The following is a 20,306-nucleotide window of genomic DNA, read 5'->3' on the forward strand; positions in this document are numbered from 1 at the left end:
TGTATGTGTGTGTATATGTGTGTATGTGTGTATGAGTGTGTGTATGTGTGTGTATGTATGAATGTATATATGTGAATGAGTGTGTGTATGAGTATTTATGTGAATGAGTGTGTGTGTATATGTGAGTATATGTGTGTGTGATGGGGTGTATATGTATGAGTCTATATGTGAATGAGTGTGTGTGTGTATATGTGAGTGTGTGTGTGTGAGTGTGTGTAAGTGTGAGTGTATATGTGTATATAGAGACAAGAGAACAGCCTCTATTACAGTTCCTCAGGGACTCTTTTGAGACATGATCACTCAGTGGCCAGCAACAGGTCAAGTAGGGAAGGCTGGCTGGCCAGAGAGCCTGGCAGACCCACTCCAACCCCCAACTCCCTGATGCTGGCACACATATAAGGGCACACCTCCACAGTCGGCTATTTTTTTTTTAACTTTTTAAAAAAAATTTTATAATTATATTTGTGTACAGAAAACTTAGTGTACATTTAACCCAATTTAGTGGCGAGTTCTTTAGCCTTTGCCTTTTCCAGCTTGGCAATGCAAGCCACAGACTTAGGACCCAGGACGTTGCCTCCCCAGTGGCGACGGATCTCATCATATCTGCCATTATAATTGGTCCTAATAGTTTCCATCAGCTTAGCCAGAGCACCCTTGTCTTCTGAGTTAACCTGTGTGAAGGCAACAGTGGTACATGTCTTCCTGTGGACCAGGCACCCCAGCCTGCCTTTCCCTTGATGATGCAGTAGAGCACCCCCATCTTTCGACACAGGGCAGGTAGGAAAACCACCAGCTTAATGGGGTCTACATCATGGGCAATCACCACCAGTTGAGCCTTCTTGTTCTCCACCAAGGTGGTGACTGTATTGACTCCTGCTCAGAGGACAGGTGGTCTTTTAGTTGGGACGTCCCCTTTGCCAGCAGCTTTCTTCTCAGCACAGGCCAGTAGCCTTTGCTTCTTCTCTTGCTTTGTCTCTGGCCTGTACTTGTGGGCAAGCTTAAGCAACTGAGTAGCTGTCTTCCTGTCCAGCACCTGGGTGAACTGGTTAGTGGCAGGAGGTACTTTGAGCCGCTTAAAGAGGATGGCTCTTTGCCACTGCAGCCTGATGTAGGGGGGCCATTTGACGAAGCATGTTAGATCTCTTTTGGGCCTCTTCTCAAACAGAGGGTTGACCACCTTCTTGGCCTCCTGTTTCTTGACGACGGCGGGGGCTGGGGCCACCTTCTTCCCCTTGGCCTTCTTCCCTTTGGGCATCTTGCTCAGCTGGTGGAGAGATTTTTTTTTAACTTTTTATTGATTCTTTGTGAGTTTCACATCATGCACCCAACCCCACTCATCTCCCTGTCCCTTTCTACCTGTCCTCCATCCTTGCAACCTCCTCTACAAAAGAAAACCAAAAATAATAATAATAATAATAAAAAACTTAAAAAGAAAAAAAAAGCCTCCCTATGGAAACTGTAGTGTGTCATGGTGTGTCACACAGTACACCCCTTTGCTCAAATAGCTTTACTTGCAGTGTTCATTGCAGTGAGTTCTTGGTCTGGTTAGAGGCCTCTGGCTTCTGCTGCACCATCAATACTGGATCCTCACTGTGACTCCTCTCGGCTAACCTGTAGATACCCTGTGTTTGGAAGTTCCTGCGGCTTTGGATCTGCAGGACAGGCCCTGCATGAGGTAGATGTTGGGATGAGCCAACTGAAAGCCCTAGATCTGGGCTACCTCAGCTAGCACAGTCAGCTTTCACTATAGATTCTGGAGACTGAGCTCTGGTCTTCACGATTTCCAAGGCAGGCACTTTACCTCCTCCCATCCCCCACCCATCTGACCTTTTTGTGGATTTTTATAAACTATCTAGTCAGGGTATTCAGTGTAATACAATCGTTGCTGGCATTGGTTAATTTGATTTCCAAACCATCCCAACTGTGTCTCAAGGAAGAGTCCCCTCAGATTGGCTTTTGATAAAATGTGTGTCAGATGAACTTGCAGACAGAACCAATGAGATCCCCCGAAGGAATGTGAGATGCTAAGGAGATAGGACAAGAAGAAAGACCTCGTATTCAGCAGGACATAAATGAGGCCTGGCCACATACAGCTCTCTGTACATTTAGCTTTGCCAGATGTCCACGATAAGTCAAAAATTGTTTTGGATGGTTGGTGGCTTTTTTTATGTTTCACATGATGTCAATTCAATGCTACTTTTGACACGGGACCTCCTACCCTCCCTCACACAAGCAGGAATGTGGAGCCTGCAGGCCTGGGTGGAGAAATAACCCAGGGAGGCAGGCTACTGCTTGCTCGTAGTAAGTGCCTGTGTCTTATGTTCCAAGATGTTCACCCCCAGTAATCAGATAAACAAGGTTTCGTCTTTAAAGCTGCCCACACTGAAACACAATGAATGTAAATCAGACACTGTATCAAAAGGGATATCTTGTTTTCTGTTTGTCACTCTGCTGGGGCCAACTTCACAGCTACCTGTCTATGTGACAGTGGTCACTGGGCCTATCTCTTTCCCTAACTGTCATCCTTTGGTTCCTAGGAGTGAATGAGACCATAGTGGAAAGTATAAACAGATGTTGATATCAGAAGGGACCAGGGCTGAGAAGATAGTGGCCTAAGATCTTGTAGCTTAAGAACCTGAGTTCTGTTCCCAGTTCAGGTAGAAGGCTTATTGGCCAACCAATCTTGCCTAATTTGTGAGCTCCAGGCCAAAGAGATAGCTTGTCTCAAATAACAAGCTGGGCCAAGGTGGGTGTTCTGAAGGGACAGCATTCTAGAGGCTGACAGTGCCTTGCAGGTCATGTGTGATACACGTGACCATGTGTGATACACGTGAACCACAAGCACACACAACTAGATGGAAAAGAATCATTAGAACCTAGAGAAAGTAGAGAGGTGGACTCTGCAAGGACGGAGTTGAAAGACAAATGTGACTGGGCAGTGGTGGTGGTGTACACTTTTAATTCCAGCACTGGGGAGGCAGAGGCAGGCACATCTCTGATTTCGAGACCAGCCTAGCCTCCAGATAACCAGATCTATACAGAGAAACCCTGTCTTGAAAAACAAAACAAAACAAAACAAAACAAAACAAAACAAAAGAACCAAAACTAGTGTTTAAGGTATTTCCAGCTCTCTTGCTAGCTTGAAGTTTAATGCCGTGTGAACAGTCACCCACAAACACAGTTCACTACTGTTGTTTCCTGGAAAAGCAAGATAGAAAAGAAACAATATGACCCAGAGAAACAGTTTGTCAAGGAACGAGAAGGGGGAAAAACCTTCAATAACGTACAATTAGAAAAGACTGTAGGACCTGGGGTGTATTGGAGTACTGGGGGAAGGAGGTACCTTCTAGCCTTGCCTCTTAGTCTCCCTAGCTGGTTAGAGGCCTCTCCGCTTTGATTTACAAGGCGGAGTAGACTGTGTAGAGCAGGGCCAAGCAAACAGCCCTCCTCACACTGCTCCAGCTGGTGACCAGAGGTTAAGCTAATATGTTTGCAGACAGTGATGGAGAGCTGGGTGCCAACAGCCCAGTTCAGAGGAATCCAAATATATGCGCCTTGAAACAATTCTACCCTCCATTACCTCGCTGCCTAGAAGCCTTTTAAAAGCAAAAGAAGTGAGTTGGGCAAGCCAAGCAGCTAAAATCTTAATAACCCAGAGCCAGCCTGAGCAGGGCCCGGTACTCTAGGAGTAAGGGGATTGGGGCGGGGGAAATGGGTGGATACTTGTAGGACCTGGGTAGGCTGTGGAGCTGTCACGTAGGGCAGGACTGGGCTTGGGCTGCGTTCCAAGTTGGGTGAGTCACCCAGCAGGGTGGGAACAGGCCGGGGAGGGAGGGGATGTGGGGCGGCCTCGCGCTGGGAGGATGGGGCGGGTATAAAAGCCCCACCCAGCCCAGCCGGGCTGCTCCGCTTCAAGGGAGGCTCTCAGCGATAGGTGGCCGGCCCAGGTAAGTGGGGCGCGGCCCGGTCGCCCGCTATGGCCTCGGGGTTGCGGTGCTGAACCGGGAGCGGGCAGGCTCCGGCGATGGGGACCCCGGGAGGCACGGAGAGGGACCCACCCCACCCGGTGATCTGCGAGGCCCTGCAACAGAGTTGCAAAGTGTCCCGCGAGTGACCGTGCTCTTTGCATGCCATTCTTCTGAGGGGTCGGGGCGCAGGGGTAGGGGGCGTGCTTCCCCTTGAGGTTTCCTCGGAACGGGGAGACCCTGTGTGGGGCGGGGAGCCGAGGGGGGCGGCATTCCAGACGTGCTAGATGTCAGGAGGGGGACTGGGTGTGGCCGCTGGAGGAGCCTCCAGCCCAGCAGTGAGAAAGAAGTCTGTGGACTCTCCTGGCTTCGCTTTCCGCACTGCGTTCTCTCACTCTGGACCGTAACTTCTGCAATTTCAGGTGAATTTCCTTGCAACTGAGGGACTTGCCTTTGTGGAGTCGGAGCAGGGTATCTGGGGGAGGTCCGGGGGACACCAGAACCTCAAGTCTTGACTACGGGGTGCCCTTCTTTACAATCTCAACTCAGTCTTTGCCATGAACTCTAGATTGCCTGCTAGGTCAGCGACCTCAGACTTCATTCCTTCTGGGGAGTTTGTGGCTCGCTTAGAATGTGTGCAGAAGGAAGTGTCCCCCGGTGGTTGTAGGGAACGTTGCCTCGACTGTGCTGATGCCACCATGAATCAGTTGATAGGGTCTATAGAAAAGGGCGTGGTTCCTGGGCAGCAGGTTACAAAGCTGGCGCGGAGGGCTGTGGTTCGAGAAGTTTCTTTATCTATGAAAGTGGTTTCCGAACTCTGCTGTTGGTAGCGCCACTCACACTGAGTTATTGAAGGTTTCTGAAAACAAGTTCATTCAAAAATAGCTAAATAAAGCACACTGAAAACAGTGTCATGCAAATGTAAAAACAAAGCAAAGGCAACAAAATAACTGTTACTTGAGACAGAGCGGTAATCTCAACACTCAGAAGACTGGAGCAGCAAGATCCCTTTTGAATCCGACCTGAGCTACATAGTAAGTGAGATCCCGGGGGGGGGGGGGGGGGGAACCCAACTAACAACAACAAAAAAAAAAAAAAACAAAAACCCAAGAGCTTATGATCACGATCAAGCTTATTGGTAGAGTACCATAGTAGGTTGAACTTCATTCCCAGACCTGGAAAAAGCTATTCATGTGTAAACTACTATGCCATATTCAACTCCAGCCCTTAAGAGCAACCATAAACTCTTGGAATCCAAGGCCCTGAGTCTGAAACACTCAGGAGTATAATTAGGTGGGTCTGCAACTTGGACTCGGGAAGCCACTCCCCTGCCCAACCCCAACGAAGCTATAGAATGTGTTTGGAATCCCAAGCTAGCACCAGAAAAAGATTAATTTGCCGTGTATTTGAGTTCTGGCTAAAGGCAGGGGAGCAGAATGCAAACTGGGAGGGTGAGGGGTGATCTGTGGGTGGGAAGAATAAATCACTGATGTGGGGCTCAATTTTTTTCTTCCTTAATTCTAAAGATAGTCTTGATCAAATCATAAATCATATCAATTGGAAACCCTTCTCCCATTTCTGTTTCCTGCATTCCTCCCACTGTCTTGCAGCCTGTGTGCCTTGACCTGTTAGGTTGGCTTTGGAGACTTGCAGTCCCACCCACTTCCTGCTCATTTCAGAGTATGAAGCACTCTGTGGATCTGAGTCAGGGAACTTGGAGCCAGCAGAGGAGAGCAGGGCAGAGCCCTGTCCTCTTCCGCTCTCTGAAGCACACAGCTGATCTGAAGTCCAAGGGTTTCTCCAGGAGCACCCATCAGGTCTGCTGCAGCAGGGGTAACCCACTAGGTGCATCTCTCGGTTGAGGGTTTCCTGTTTGGTGTGTTAGAGGTTCAGGAAGTTTGACTAACTAGCCAGGCAGCACTTGAGGCTTTGACAGAGTGCTTGGACTGGTGCCTCAATGTTTCACATCCTGTGTCTTTGAGCTATTAAAGTACCCTATTGATTGGCATTAGGCAGGCAGTCTTGGTCATTGGCTTCCTGGCTAGTCTCTGATTTAAGTAGTTTTCCTGGCAAGGCAGGCACTCTTCTAAATTGCTATTGATTTTTGAGGACTGTGGATTCTCCCTGCACCTTTGGGCCTAGATTAATATGTGTGAGCATTTATGGGAATTTTTGCTCTAACTCTTGGCTTGTAGGGAGACCTGTTTCATCAAGCAAAGGTGGTTGTGTTACGAAAGGAGTACCAGGCACTATGGGCCATTTTGTTTTACAAACTATCTTGTAGGTATCCATGATGTCCTAATCACAGGTAATGGTACTGAGAATGCAGCAGTGGACTGGACACACATACACATAAATATGCACACAACGTGCATATCCACATGCTCACACAAACACACTCACACATCCTTACTTTTTAGATGTTGAACCTATTGGGAAAGAAAACAAGAGACAAGATAAGCGAATTGACTGGGCAGATGGCAATTTGACTTGACATTTTATATTTTCCTCAAATTAATATCCACTCCCAAACCTAGCTGGGTCTCCTTTCCTGGCTTTCATCCAGTTGTTAATAGAGCTGGACTTGGCGTTGAGCTTATCCCAAAGAAGTGTACAGAATCCCTGGGTTCACCCTGTCTGCGGAATCAACTGTGAGATTTGAATAGAAGTTGACTGTGTTCTCTTTTTCTGCACCTACAAGTAATTCCCCCGGCCACACCCTTCTCTAGCTGTGGGCCACGAGAGAGGAAATTCCAGGCCTTAACAGAAATTCTTTCCACCCATTCCCTGTCTGGCGTGGTTTTCCTTTTGTTACCAGAGGCAGTGCCCATCCGTGTTGTGGAGGGGACTTGTGATTCTGGGTGGGTCCACTGATATGATCTCCAGATGTTCCCACTAGGACACACACTGAAGTTTTTAAATGATCTGAGCTCCGATCTTCTCAGGGTACCCGTCTGCAGCACGGGAGCAGTCTAGTTCCAATCCCAGACTTGATGTGGACACTCTGACCACAGGAATGACATGGAACCGTTTGTGTGTGCCCTTTGTCTCCTGGCCACACCCAAAGGACACTCACAGCTCTAAGGAGTCATAGGGCCACATGGATCTCCCACGTCCCTTCTGCTACCTCTTTGTCGTCGTCATCTGGCTCTCTGCCTGCTCCTGTGAGAGAAAGGAAATTGAAAAAGGTGACTATTTTGGAAATGACAAAGTAGACCTAAAACAGGAAGGCCCAGTGTGTGAACTACCTGCTATGCACTAGGTACCATCAGTCCCAGAAGTCAGGAGAAAAGAGTAAGGCACAAGCCCCATGACTGGACAGTGTGGGAGGTGTCCTCTACACACTCAGCTCTGGCAGGGCAGGAGATCTGGGCAAGGTGACATCGTTATGATTGTCTATGACTTAAAGTCTCACTTAAATGCCCACTGATCAAGATGGAGTGCTCCTGGTGGACAGGCAGATAGTACTAGGCATGTTGAGAGGAGAGTTAGTGACCTAGCCTGACTTATATGGAGGGTGCTTGTGTGTTCATGTGCTAAGACTATAGTGAAATACTGATAGTGTTGCTGAATGGGTAGAGTACATGCCTACAGGAACAAGTCCTGGATTCCATCCCCAGCACCTCATGAAACCGGGAGGTGGGAGGTTCAAGATCACCCTCAGCTACATAGTGAGTTTGAGGCCAGCCTGTGCTACAGAAGAGACCTCGTCTAAAGAGAGAAAAGGGGAGGAGGAGGAGGAGGAGGGAGAAGAAACCACAGACTTAAAGAGAGGGAGGGAGGTTCAGGGTGTGGTGGATTATCTTGAACTTGGACTTTTCTCTGGCAGCTGTGCCTTGTTGGAAGCCTAGTGTGTGGGCGGGCCATAAGACACCGAGATTGAATTGTAGATGCTCCCCAGGCTTCGATCCTCAAGCCCGAACGTGTTTCTTCCTGGATGGCCTCTTTCCACCAGCTCCAACTCTATCAGCTCCCAAGGCAACGTGGCAGTGTGTGTAGCTAGCAAACAAATATTGATTCAGATCAGACAGCCAGGGGGACGGCAAGCACTGGAGAGGCCTCTTCTGAGTCTGATCAAGGCCATGGGCAGAATTCCAGGAGTGCTGGGGCTTAACTTGGCCCTGTGACTCAAGCATTAATCAGAACCATAAAACTAAGGGGGAAAGTATGGGCCTTCAAGAAGGTTCTGTTAACCAGAGATGATTTAACGGGGTGAAGGGTGGGGTACAGTGGGAACTCCCTCTCCCATCATTCACGCGTGGTTTTTTTTTTTAATTGTTGTTTAAAATCCCAGTGTGGTTTGTACACTTCGATGTCCAGGACCTACAGTAAGGGCTGTGGTGGGGAAACCCAGCCCTCCACATTCCCACCCCCACACATTCTGGCTTTAAAATCCTGGTTTGAGGTCATTCCATTCCCTGATTGATTCATCGCGGTGGTTGCTAGGCATCTGTTTTGGGTAACCCAACAACAGACTTGTCTTTTTAACCACTCTCCAAGTGGGTGTGTCTCTGAAACTGCCAGTGGGTGTGTCTCTGAAACTGCCAGGTTGGATTCCCTACAAACCAGCCCTGTCAAGCTCCTGGGTTTAGTTGTTGGTTTTTTGTTGTTTTTTTGTTTGTTTGTTTGTTTGTTTCAAATTAATATTTGGGCTTCCAGGAATTAGCACTTTTTAACTCTGTGAATCTTATTTTTACTGTTTCCAGCGTTGCCTGTGAGACTCTTTCCCTCAGGTTTTTTGAAAACCTCTGTTTGGCTTTCTTTTTACAGGAGAGAGGTTAAAAAGAACGCCATTTGTACTTTCTGGTCATTGTTGTAACTAAGGTTTTTCGAACAAAACAATAAAATGTAATAAGAGCTAGATATTAGGTTTTCTTTGTTTTTTTTTTTTTTTTTTTTTAAGACAAACCTATAAATTATTTGTAAACAGATTGTCTGTTACAGGCAAACGACTGCCTGGCTGACCTTGTAAGAGCCCCACAGATTGTGTTACTGCCAGGCTTTGCCCCCTGAGAGCCTTGAGCCATCAGGTTAAGTCTCATTTACTAATATTTTCAAGGCCACAGGAGACACTCTGTTCCCTTCATTTAGGGAGGAGCTGAGGCAGGCCTGTTTTCCCACCAGTGGGGGTTGGGCAGAGCCACTTGAGATTGGCTGGAGGGGTGTGTAGCTCTCAGTCTGCCAGGACTTGGCTGGTTTATTTTCTTAAACAAAAACACCTGCCTGAGAAAGAGCCCTTTTCACAGTGTAGCCAGGTCCCAGCCTGCTTAGCTTAGCGTTCTCTAGCAGATAGCTCACCAGATAGCTCTTTCTGGTATGCAGGCTGAAACTAGTTGGTCAGCTGGGTGAAGTTGAGGTACAGGGAAGAGAGATGCAGTTTTGGGGAGCAGCCTGGCAGAAGGGGAGGGTGGCTGTGTCTGCAACTAAGTCACCCTGAGTCTTACATTTTGGAGGAGCTCCTTAAGACAGGGTCTCATGTAGCTCAGGTTAGCCTCAAACTCAGTATGTAGGCAACGATGAACTTGCCGTCCTCCCACCTCCACTGCTAAGAGCTGGGATTACAGGCGTGGCACTTCACAGCTGGCTTTTGTAGATCTCTTTAAATGTCGCGTTTTGGTGCGTGGGTCAATACTAACTGGTACTGGTCTAGTCACTTTGGCCCTCCCACCTTCCACCGTTCTGTTAACCAAACTTAACTTTGCACCATTTGCTCGGGCCCTTGGGTTTTAGGGTCATCTCATGGACATGGCTTCCTACCACGCCTGTCCCCTTGTTTGCCTGAGATACGATATATGCTGAGGTATGTATTCCTCCACAGAGTCCTACTATCTCCATCCCCGATGACGTGTTCCTCTGGCTGATGACTCATTTCTCTCAGCCTACGCATAGAGGCCTCACCATTAGGCCCTCTACTTCCTAGATCTTTGTGATGTTAAACCTCCATTGAGGAGCCATCAGGGTCTAAAGGGCAAAGGCAGAGGGCTTAAAGGTCCCTGCTTTTCTGCAGGCTAGGGCTATTCTCTTAAGTGTCTCTCATACAAGTGGTCTATTCCTTACTTCTCAGGTTCCTGTGACTAAATACCTAACCAACTACAAGCCCGGTGAAGGGGGCGGGGCTTACTTCAGCTTATAGTTGAAGTGGATACATTGTAACAGCTGGGAAGGCAGGGAGGCAGGAGCTTGAGGAGGCAGCTGGTCACATTGCACACACAGGCCAGAAGCTCAGAGAGATGAAAGCTGAATCTCAGGGTACTTACTGTCTTTGGGGATTTTTGTTTGTGTTGTTTTGTATGTAGTTTATGACCGAAGCTCACGACGTAGTACCACTCCCATTTAAGATGGGTCTTCCCATTCTAATGACTCTACACTGGGAAATCCCTCATAGAAACCTCCCAAGATGCGTTTCCATGGTAAATGGAAATCTACTGAAGTTCAGCAGTGAACCTTTTCCATGACAGGAGGGAAGCTGAGGTTGAGAATTCTTCATCTCTTCAGCGCCGTGTCAGTGCGTGGTTATCCTGAGTTTGTGGAGGATCTGACCATTACCAGGGTCTGGAGACTTCACTGGCACTGCAAAGGCCTTTGCTGACCTGGGGAGTTGTAACGCACTGACCCCTTCTCAGTAATCAAACTAGAGTCTTAGCAATCCTAGTGAGAAGCAAGCTCACTCTGTTTCTTCTAGCAACTTCCCTATTGCGAGACACTGCACAGCCTGGGGGTGAGGTAGAGGAGCAAAGGCTGTATTTTATCTCTAAGCTAAAATAGGGTTGCCATTAAACTTGAATGAGATAGGAAATATTTATGGGCATAGGCACTTACATATTGCTTGTCAATCTCTGTGACTTGGGGCTTATTATGATATTTTTGGATTCCTTGGTACAGAATGGTTGTGATGTAAATGTTACATATTAAAACCCCCTCTTGAGGTCATATTTAGGAGCTAATAGTGAAGAGTGCTTGTTACACAATGAGAATCAAACTTCACATCTCAGCACAAAGGGGCTCTCTCTCTCAGCTGGACTAGTGAGGCATCTTTCTCCAGAGAGCTCCTGTCTTTGCCTCTGGAACGCTGGGATCACAGATGGACTGTCATACTCACCAGGCTTTTAGGTGGGTGCTGGGGATCTGAACTCTGGTCCTTACACCTTTGTGGTCAGTCCTTTATCAACTGAGCATCTCTCCATTTCCATGACACCCCGTTGTGAGGGGGAGGGGACAGGGGTGGGAATGACAGGAACCAGAAAGTAAACCAATTTGCTACAGACAAAGCCAAGGCTAGCAGCACTTTTTGAGTACTGAATCTTTTTCCCGGGAATGGATAGGGGGAGGTATGGCTGACTCCTGATGCTGATCTCTGAGGGCTGTGCTCCCCTGGAGTTGGAGGAAGCAGTGGCCTTGATTTCTAACTATCTGACAAGATCAGATTGGGAGATTGAGTTGGTAGCAGCAGAGAGGAGCGACTTGACAAAAGAACAGATGATTATAAATGCTGGCACAGAAAGCAAGATTTGTGGGGCTCCCCCAAATCCCCCTTATTTGTCCTCTCAAGGAGTCGGGGCTGTGGGAGAAGAATTAACCGGAACTGAGAATGTGAAGTAGTACATCAGATGTCTTTGATCTGCAGGGCACTTGGGGGAGGGCAGCCATCCGAGGAGCAAGCAGGACTCAGAGCTGGGCAGACAGCCTGGAAGAACAATTCAATCAAAACTTGCTGTACTGCGTAGCTGAAGTCACCTGGACCGCAGAGCTGGGGGGTGGTCAGCAAAGGAAGATGTCTGTATAGGCTCCATAAAAGGCCTCTGGGGACTGAGATTGGACTGTGGCTTTCTGGAATTCCTTTAGACCAGCACTAATATGAAGAGTGCTAGTTCCACTTTACTCTGACAAAGACACAGAATGGGAGCTGCATATATGATTTTCCTCTTAGTCACATTATACAACAACAAAATGGTTCAGTGAGATAGCTTTGCAAGGAAAAGATACTTGCCACCAAGCCTGAGGACCTGAGTCCAGTGCTTGCTTACAACCCACATGGTGGAGGGATAGAACCAACCACAAGTTGTCCTCTGACCTCCGAGTGTATGCCAGGGCATGCACCTGTGCGCACAGTACAGTTTTAAGTTAAAAACATTAAAGCATACTGTTAAAAGTAGTAATATGGAGAGAGCTTAAGGTTAAGGGCTCTTGTTTTTCTTGCTGAGGATCTTGAGTTTGGTTCCCAGCACCCACATCAGTGGATCACAGTCACCTGAACTCCAGCCCCAGGGAAGCCATCAACCTCTTCTGGCCTCTGTAGGCACCCGCACTTCGAATGTGTGCCGTTGGCAAGTGTGTATACACACACACACACACACACACCTCTCTCTCTCTCTCTCTCTCTCTCTCTCTCTCTCTCTCTCTCTCACACACACACACACACACACACACAGTGCTCCAACTGTATCTCTCCCTTGACCTTGGCCACTGAGCATCATCTCACCGTCTCCATAGAGCTGCCTCTTCTAGAATGCCCTATAACCAGAATCAGCCATCTGCAGCTCTTCAGACCAGTTCCCATCGCTCTGGAATGTGCATCTAAAGTTCCTCTGTGTCTTCTGAGATGGAAAATTTTTTAGCATCAAATAATATTCCTTGGGGGGGGGGAAGGATGCACCACAGTTTACTGATACAGCAAGATTTTGACACAGTGAGGAAGCTGAGGGAGTGAAGGTAATTTAAAGGTCTTGGATGAGCTTCCTTTTTTGTCTGGTTTAAAAGGCTTCAGAGGGAGAGAGAACGAGAGGGAGAGAGAAGGAGAGGGAGAGAGCATCTTGCAAGAAGTGAGTACATCTTGACCATGAATACTGCTGCTCTCTCCCCAACCTCCCACCTCACACAGCCTAGATTCTGCTTGGTTCAGAACTCCCCTGTAAGTTGGGCAAATGGCTAGGTCATATATTGTAAGAAATATAACATATTATATTTCTTAAAATATATATATTTTAAGAAAACATTTAGGCAAAGCAAGTTCCTTGAACAGAATAGAGAGCTTAATTCCCACAAGTACCAAGACAACTGCTGGTGCAAACACTGTTGGCAACCTTTTGGGGAGGTAGCTGTTTCTTTTCGGGGTGTGTGTGTGACAATGCAGAATGACTCATCTTGTCTCAGTAGTAATCAATCTTGGTGATGGGGGCTGGGCATGTGGGGCTGTCCGTCCCAAGAACTTCCTCCACAAATAGGCAAAGGCCTTTCATCGGGATAGCAGGCCTGACTGATGAAGTGTATTTAGGGGATGATGATGACATTGCAATTGCTCTAAATCCTAAATGCAGGATCAGCCCTCAAAGAGATGTGTTCATATCAGAAAGTTGGTCTATTTGCATTTTAAGAACAGTTTAATAACTTCTTTGCGTATGTACGCATGCATGTGCATATGTATGGGCCTGGGTGCACTTGTGAGTGGAGGTCAGAGGTCTCCTCAGGTGGTATCCACCTTGCTTTTTGAGGCAAGGCTCTCAGTGACTTGAGCCTTGCCAATTAGGTTGGGCTGGCTGGCCGCCATGGAGCCCCAGAAATCCACCCACCGCCACCCACCTCCTAGTGCTTCGAGATTCCCAGACTTTTTCATATGGGTTCTGGGGATCAAACCAAAGTCTTGTACTTATTAGGTGAGCGTGTTATAGATGAACCCATGGTCTAGCCCCTGAACCTTCCGAGTGTCACTGGGAAAAACAGTTGTGGGGCTAATTGTAAAAGATTCCATTTGGGCCAACATGGAGGCACTATTGAGCCCAGTTCTTGACTTTCTTACAATGTGAAGTCACTGTGAGCAACACACAAGTCATGGCAGTTTTGATGTGCTTGCCACTTTTTTTTTTGTTTGTTTGTTTTTCAAGACAGGGTTTCTCTGTATAGCCCTGGCTGTCCTGGAACTCACTCTGTAGACCAGGCTGGCCTCGAACTCAGAAATCTGCCTGCCTCTGCCTCCCAAGTGCTGGGATTAAAGGCATGCACCACCATGCCCGGCTTGTGCTTGCCACTTTTGATGGAAGAACATGTTTTCTGTTTGAACAAGTGGTGTTTGCCACGGGGAGCTTTTAGGTTTTGCATTCGCAGACCAGAATTTGCCAGGTCCTGTTTAACCAGAGCAAGAGACAGAGCAGCTCCGAAGTCCATCCCCAACCTAAGACACTTGTCTCTAAGCTTTAACTTTCCCAGTGGTAAGACAGAGAATTGCCTGCTTTAAAAAAGCACTTGCTTTAACAGCCTCAGATGCAATGGTCCAAGAAGACATTAGTGTGATGAATTGCTGTGCTTCAGGGAAAAGAAGTTTGTGTGTGTGTGTGTGTTTTTAATAAAGACTTTGTATTTTTTTTTCAGCTTTTTCTTTTCTTCAAAATGTCTACTGTCCACGAAATCCTGTGCAAGCTCAGCTTGGAGGGTGATGTAAGTCCATCTAAACTCACTTTGTGGGATTTCGCAAATTGGACATCTGTTGAACTGTGTTACAATCTTGCTGTGTATACAAAGAAAATGGGGCCATAATTCAGTCATTATTAGGCGTCTCCCAGTGCCTGGGTTCCTCATTGCTTTAACTGTTCTTAGCAATTTTATTTGAAATAAATGTCATGGTGCTAAAACCGTTTTTGGCATCGAATGAGACTTGGACAGCATCTGTGCAAGGAACTCTTTGCTGGAACTGTGTTTTGTTGGACTTACTGCATCTGCTTTGATGACATGCTAGTTCTTAATGTCAACCCTTGAGGGTTTTATTTATCATAAGCTTCAAGCATGTCAAAAAACAATTCTTATGTCTTTTTCTTAGAATATCTGCGGTATTCTTCTAGGCAAATGGCTTATTATTATTATTATTATTATTAACCCACTGAGTTCAGTCAGTGCTGCCCATATGTGCATGGGTCTTCGTCTACTGGACTATGGAACCTATCATGGCCACATCCCCAAAGAGAAGTGACTCTCTCTCAAAGCAACTGCCAGCCACGATAGTTCCTCAGTTAGAGTGGATAGACCTCAGAAGCCTTGGCTTTTCTATTTTTACTCTAGCACCCGGGAAATCTTTTCTCTAAAATAAATCAGAATGTATATTTTTAAAAGAATTGAATTTATGTCATTAATCCTAGGGCTTTGTTGTTTTCCTTTTGTCTATCTGGGAGCTCAGAATTAAAATTTGTCAAAAGACAGGTGACAACTTGGGTCATGTGTACAAGATCCTCTGTGTTGTCTGTGGAACCTGCTCTCATGATGTGCAAATGAACGGGCCTGTTCAAACACAGACTGTGTGAAATATTAAAGCCTCTGTTGTTCCCTCATTGAAATCTTTCCTCTTCTTGGAACGTGGCCTGCTGGTAGGGCCTAGACAAGTCTTGCCATTATGTAATTTGTTTCTCCAGTGGATTTTATCTAATGCCTTTTGATAATGAGATTGTTCTTGGTATAAAGTTTCATGAGAGGTGGCTGTGGCTATGGCCAGGTTGGTAGAGTATATACCTAGCTTAGTTTGTGTGAAGCCATAGGCTCCATCCACAGCAGTGCCTAAGTCAGGCGTGGTGGCACACATCTATAACCTCAGCGTTGGGACATGGAGGCAGGAGGATTAAAAATTCTAACTTATCCTCGGCTATCTATCAAGTTGGAGGCTAGCCTGGACTACATGACACCCTTTTTAAGAAGTTTTGTGAGAGAGCTTTCCAGTCATCTCTTTAAGTTACTCTGCCCCAGGTGTACGTGTTCCCTGTGTGGAGAGATGGGACTAAACCAGCTAAAGTAAAAAATGCCCCGCATTGCCCAATATTTTATGGGAAGGAAAGATCACTTTTACCAAATTACTTAAATTCAGACAAGTGAGTTTTATAGACATTTCTTTATGTTTCTAGAACTACCACAGGCCCACACCCACCTTTCTCCCACTCACTGATATGACGACAGCATGTCATCTGATCAATGAAGCCAAGTGTGGCGTGGTGCATGACTGGCTGCCTGCCCTTGTCAATAAGTGACTGGTGGTCCTGTTTAGAATGAGGACGTTTGCAGAAAGCGCTTCGGTCGAAGTGTCTCTCATGTAACCTGCACATCACATCATCATCTTCCCAGAGTGTTCCCCTGCCTGAGCCCCTGGTGTCCAACTCACAACACCACAGGCCGCATGCCCAGGAGAGCTACGGAGGGGACCCAACTAACTCAATTACCTCATTTTTTTGAGCATGAACTGTTGGTGTTCTGGGTTACATGGGACAATTGATCAACTGATCAATTCAAGAAAAGAGAGCCAATACAGGATGGATTTAGGCCTCTCAGCAGCAGGGGTTCAGCCTCTCAAGGACTGAGCACTGACAGCTTCCAGAAAGCTCTTTTTATTGTTACACAAAAGGGCACCTTTAGCAAGTCAGTTTCTGAATACCAAAACTTATCTGATCTAGGAGCTGTCTTGAAAGGCCTCTCACCTAAGGAATCCTTAGCCATGCAGAGCCATTCTGTTTGCCAGGCATGCCTCAAAGGCCATGAGAGTCCTTCAAAAGAATAACTCTATAAAATCTCAGACAACAACCACTGGCCAAAGGCTCCCCCAAAGCCCAGGTGCCATCATTCCAGATTCAGGCCAGATGTAACAGTTCTGCTAGAATCCTGCTACAGTGAACATTGTAGATGGTAATGTTATGTTATGAGATTGGTCATGCCTGGAAATGAGGCAAGGACCAACTTTGTTAATGCATTTGTGTTGTTTCAGAACTATAAATATGAACCAGCTTTACCATTTGGCCCCAATTAACAGGTGTCTGACTATGAACTTAGAGTCCTAGCTTATCCTGAGGGACGCTTGGAGTTGTGTCTCAGTTGTTTCCACGTGTCGCTTCATTACTAAGAACCCAATGGTGTGGTTGCTGGGCTGGCTCAGCAATCCCTGACGTCCCCACAGCCAGCTGACTCTCTATAGGAGCTGCTCTGAGGTTGAACATCATCAGCATGTGACAACACCACTCGTTGTTTGTACCAGGGAGGCTGTGAGGGGGCATTGCAGGATGAAGAGCCATTGTGTAGGGGATTTGGGACCACCACCAACCAAGGACATATCACACAAACTCATTGTCTGCCCTTCATTTTGGGGCAAGTTATCGTGCGGGAACATTCAAAGGAAGGGGGATGTTAAGTGAGTAGAAGAGAGAACAGATAGAGAAGTCGGCCATTAGCTTGGGGAGTGGGCAGAGGCTCCCATCTATCAGCCCGGAAAAGTAGTTGGCTCTGACAGGTTTCCAAAAAGGAAGGACTATTTATAAGACAATAAGGAAAATGTGCCAGCCCTGTAAGCAGGGGGCATCCTGGAGAAGGCAGGGGGAGCACTGAGGAGGTGGAACGGAGAGGAAGAGGAACTTGTCACAGTAAGGAGGATGTGGCACCAAGGTGGGCACTCACAGCACAGTGCTGGCAGAAGTCCCTTCCCTTGCACAGCTCAGAGAGCATGCACTTTGGACTTCTGATTCATCTGCCTCCACTCCCCAGTGCTGGAGCTACCCTTTCCCCGCCCCTATGCTGCTGGGGGTCAAACTCAAGGCTCCATGCAGCTGGGACACACACTCTACCAACCGACCCACACCCCCAGCCTGGCATCCACTGTTTAAAGAGTGGGAATCTGGGCAGCACAGGCTGGTAGTGAAGGCTCGGCAGTGCACACTCATCTTCCAGGCATTTCCACAGTTTAAATTAGTTCAAATTCTTGCTAGACCACTTTCTTTCTCTTCAGAAACTTGACTAGGTACTCATCCCAGATCTCCAGCTTGGTGCCCTCTGCTCTGAAGCTCCCACTACAAATAAAATGCAGAGGGGAGGAACAGCAGCATGCTCTAAACTAGTGGAGCCTTTGAAGGACAGCTCTTTGTAGAAGCAAGCAAACTTCTCCTCCTCCTCCTCTCTTCTTCTTCTTTTGGATATAGTCTCATGTAGCCCAAGCTGGCCTCAAACTCATAATGTAGCATAGGATGTCTTTGAACTTCTGATCCTCCTGTCTCTACCTCCAGAGTGTTAGGATTACAGGTGTGGGCTACCAAGCCCAGTGTATGTGGTTCTGAGAGGTGGAAGTCAGAGCTTAGTTATGCTACACAAGCCTTCCAGCTATTGGGCTGCATTCCCAGGATCAAAATGAACCTTCTTATATATATATTTAAAAAAAAAAAGACAACTGGTGTGTGATGGTCTGTGGACACCTATTTACGCAGTATGAAAGAGGTTAGAATCGTGAAGAGGAGCGAGAGCACAGAATCAGGTTTCAAAAGTGTTGTTTCAATGCGAGGGTGTGCCGGGTATAATTTGATTGTATCTGTGTTCTCATCGCAGCATTCTACACCCCCAAGTGCCTACGGGTCAGTCAAACCCTACACCAACTTCGATGCTGAGAGGGATGCTCTGAACATTGAGACAGCAGTCAAGACCAAAGGTAGGCCATGCGCCTTGTCCACGTCAGGGCGGCCTTGAACTCATATTGCAGCCGAGTCACAACCACCGGTGAAAGTATCAGATGCCTTTTTCAGTCACCACACACACAGACACACTCACTACATATCATCTATTTTCTTAAAACAATTCCTCTTTCACCATTGGACACGCCTAGATTCTGCGGTTTCTCCGCCTGCCTTTGTAGAACATACCCTGCAAGTTAATAGTTAAGTCATTTGACAAAGATGGTGTCTTTTACAAGCTTAGCACAAAGGGTGCTTTTTATCCCGGCATGAGAAAGCTCTTAGCCTACTGGAATGTAAAGACTGCACAGAGGAACTCTGGCCACAGCTGATACTCACACATTAATAAAACTCACACTTCCGGGCCTTCCCCGAGTCAGCAGAAAAACACTGTAGTTCCCTAAGCCAAGAAAGTCCCGAGGGCTGAGCCATGGGCCCCCACATTCCTGTGTGGGCAGGAGTGTCTGACGTCATCACCACCATCATCATCTTGGTCGTCTTTACCAATATTTATTAAGTGCTCACCAGGAGCAGATACTGCATTGAGCCGCTCTGAAGCTTCCTGCTTAGCCGACCCTCAGATTGATTTCAGGTGTCATGTTGTGTCATTCCCAATTTACATATGGCACAACTGAGAGCTAGCTAGTTAACACGCTTCATGTCTTCTGGCCTTGGTTCTTACTTGGAGTTGGACATAGTTCTGTGACATAGCAGCCAGCGGTTAGGATTAGACTCATTCCTTTGTGTTGACTTAGAGCAGCATCTCCAGGAGTGAAAACCAGTGTGCAGCCTGATCCTGCTGCCATCGGATACCCTCCACAGTTGTGGTCCAGCACTAGTGGGGGCATCTGTGTCTTTTTGCCTTCATCCCACCCAACCCCCATCATTTAATGCTCCATGTTGTCCTTGACTTTTTGTGCCTAGTGGTTTTAGCGAGTAACAGTTTTCTTAAGTCTGTTCCTCTTTACAGTATAAGATTTAACATGTATTATTTTACGTGTATTTTGCAGATATTTATATACCAATGTTGGCAGTTTAATATGCTCATTTTAACATTCATTCACCTTAAACTTCTCAGTTCTGCAGAAAAAAAAAAGACAAAATCGAGTATATCATATGTTATTATGACAGTTATAATTTTTTACTTAAAAGGGGGAAAATCAAAGGCATTGGTAATTGAATTATGAAATTATGAATTATTGACTCTTATGCTTTCAATATATATTCTGTTTCTGTGTTTGCCAAATTATCTGTGATGGCTATGTATTGCCTTTCTAGACAGGCAGGGCAAACTCATTAAAAACATGCCCCTGGGGGCTGGACAGATGGCTGCTGTTAGGAGCACTGACTGCTCTTCCAGAGGTCCTGAGTTGAATTCCCAGCAACCACATCTATCTGTAAATGGGATCCAATGCCCTCTTCTGGTATGTCTGTGTAGGCTACAATGTACTTACATACACAAAATAAATAAATAATTCTTTTTAAAAATGCATGCCCCTGATATTTCAGATAAGTAGCATCACTTAGATAATGAGCTGACAGGAATCTGGAGTGATTGAGACACTCCTGAGCACCTTCGCCTCAGATCAGGAGCTGGCTTTATCTTGACATCAAAGGAAACAGAAGTAAACCTTGAGTGTCCCGTAGAAACACAAACCAAGGGCTGAAGGATGGCTGCCAGTTCCCTGTGGCCTTGCATTTGATGCAGAGGTGGTGAGCTGGGCTCTTGCAGGCTCGTCAGAGCGAGGAGGGGAGGAGCACGGAGCCCATTGCCCCGGGCTGAATAATTGCTGTGAAATCTGAGGACTGGGTGTGAGAGGAGGCTAGACACCAGTGCAGTTACTAGGAGGGGCAGAGTGCACAGAGATCTGGCTCTGCCTAGTAACTCCTC

At 46.9% G+C, this 20,306-nt stretch overlaps 1 protein-coding gene and 1 pseudogene across 2 annotated transcripts in view; one reads left to right on the plus strand and one right to left on the minus strand.

Annotated features, from left to right (window-relative positions):
• Nucleotides 1-488: 488 nt before the first annotated feature.
• LOC147002058 (large ribosomal subunit protein eL8 pseudogene) lies at nucleotides 489-1,256 on the minus strand (annotated as a pseudogene).
• A 2,591-nt stretch (nucleotides 1,257-3,847) lies between these two features.
• Anxa2 (annexin A2) overlaps nucleotides 3,848-20,306 on the plus strand; it is a 39,072-nt gene continuing 22,613 nt past the window's right edge. Inside the window, exons 1-3 of one of the 2 annotated variants that reach the window (XM_021171402.3) lie at nucleotides 3,848-3,947; nucleotides 14,328-14,393; nucleotides 18,294-18,393. In XM_021171402.3, coding sequence (XP_021027061.1) covers nucleotides 14,346-14,393; nucleotides 18,294-18,393 — 148 coding nt within the window. In that variant the 5' untranslated portion in view covers nucleotides 3,848-3,947; nucleotides 14,328-14,345. Of the gene's footprint in view, nucleotides 3,948-4,252; nucleotides 4,388-14,327; nucleotides 14,394-18,293; nucleotides 18,394-20,306 lie in introns of those variants that run through there. The other variant, XM_029481950.2, reaches the window with a different exon arrangement.

This window comes from Mus caroli, unplaced genomic scaffold, assembly GCF_978045245.1.
Source record: "Mus caroli unplaced genomic scaffold, Mus_caroli_1 scaffold_11, whole genome shotgun sequence".
In the NCBI taxonomy this organism is placed as follows: domain Eukaryota; kingdom Metazoa; phylum Chordata; class Mammalia; order Rodentia; family Muridae; genus Mus; species Mus caroli.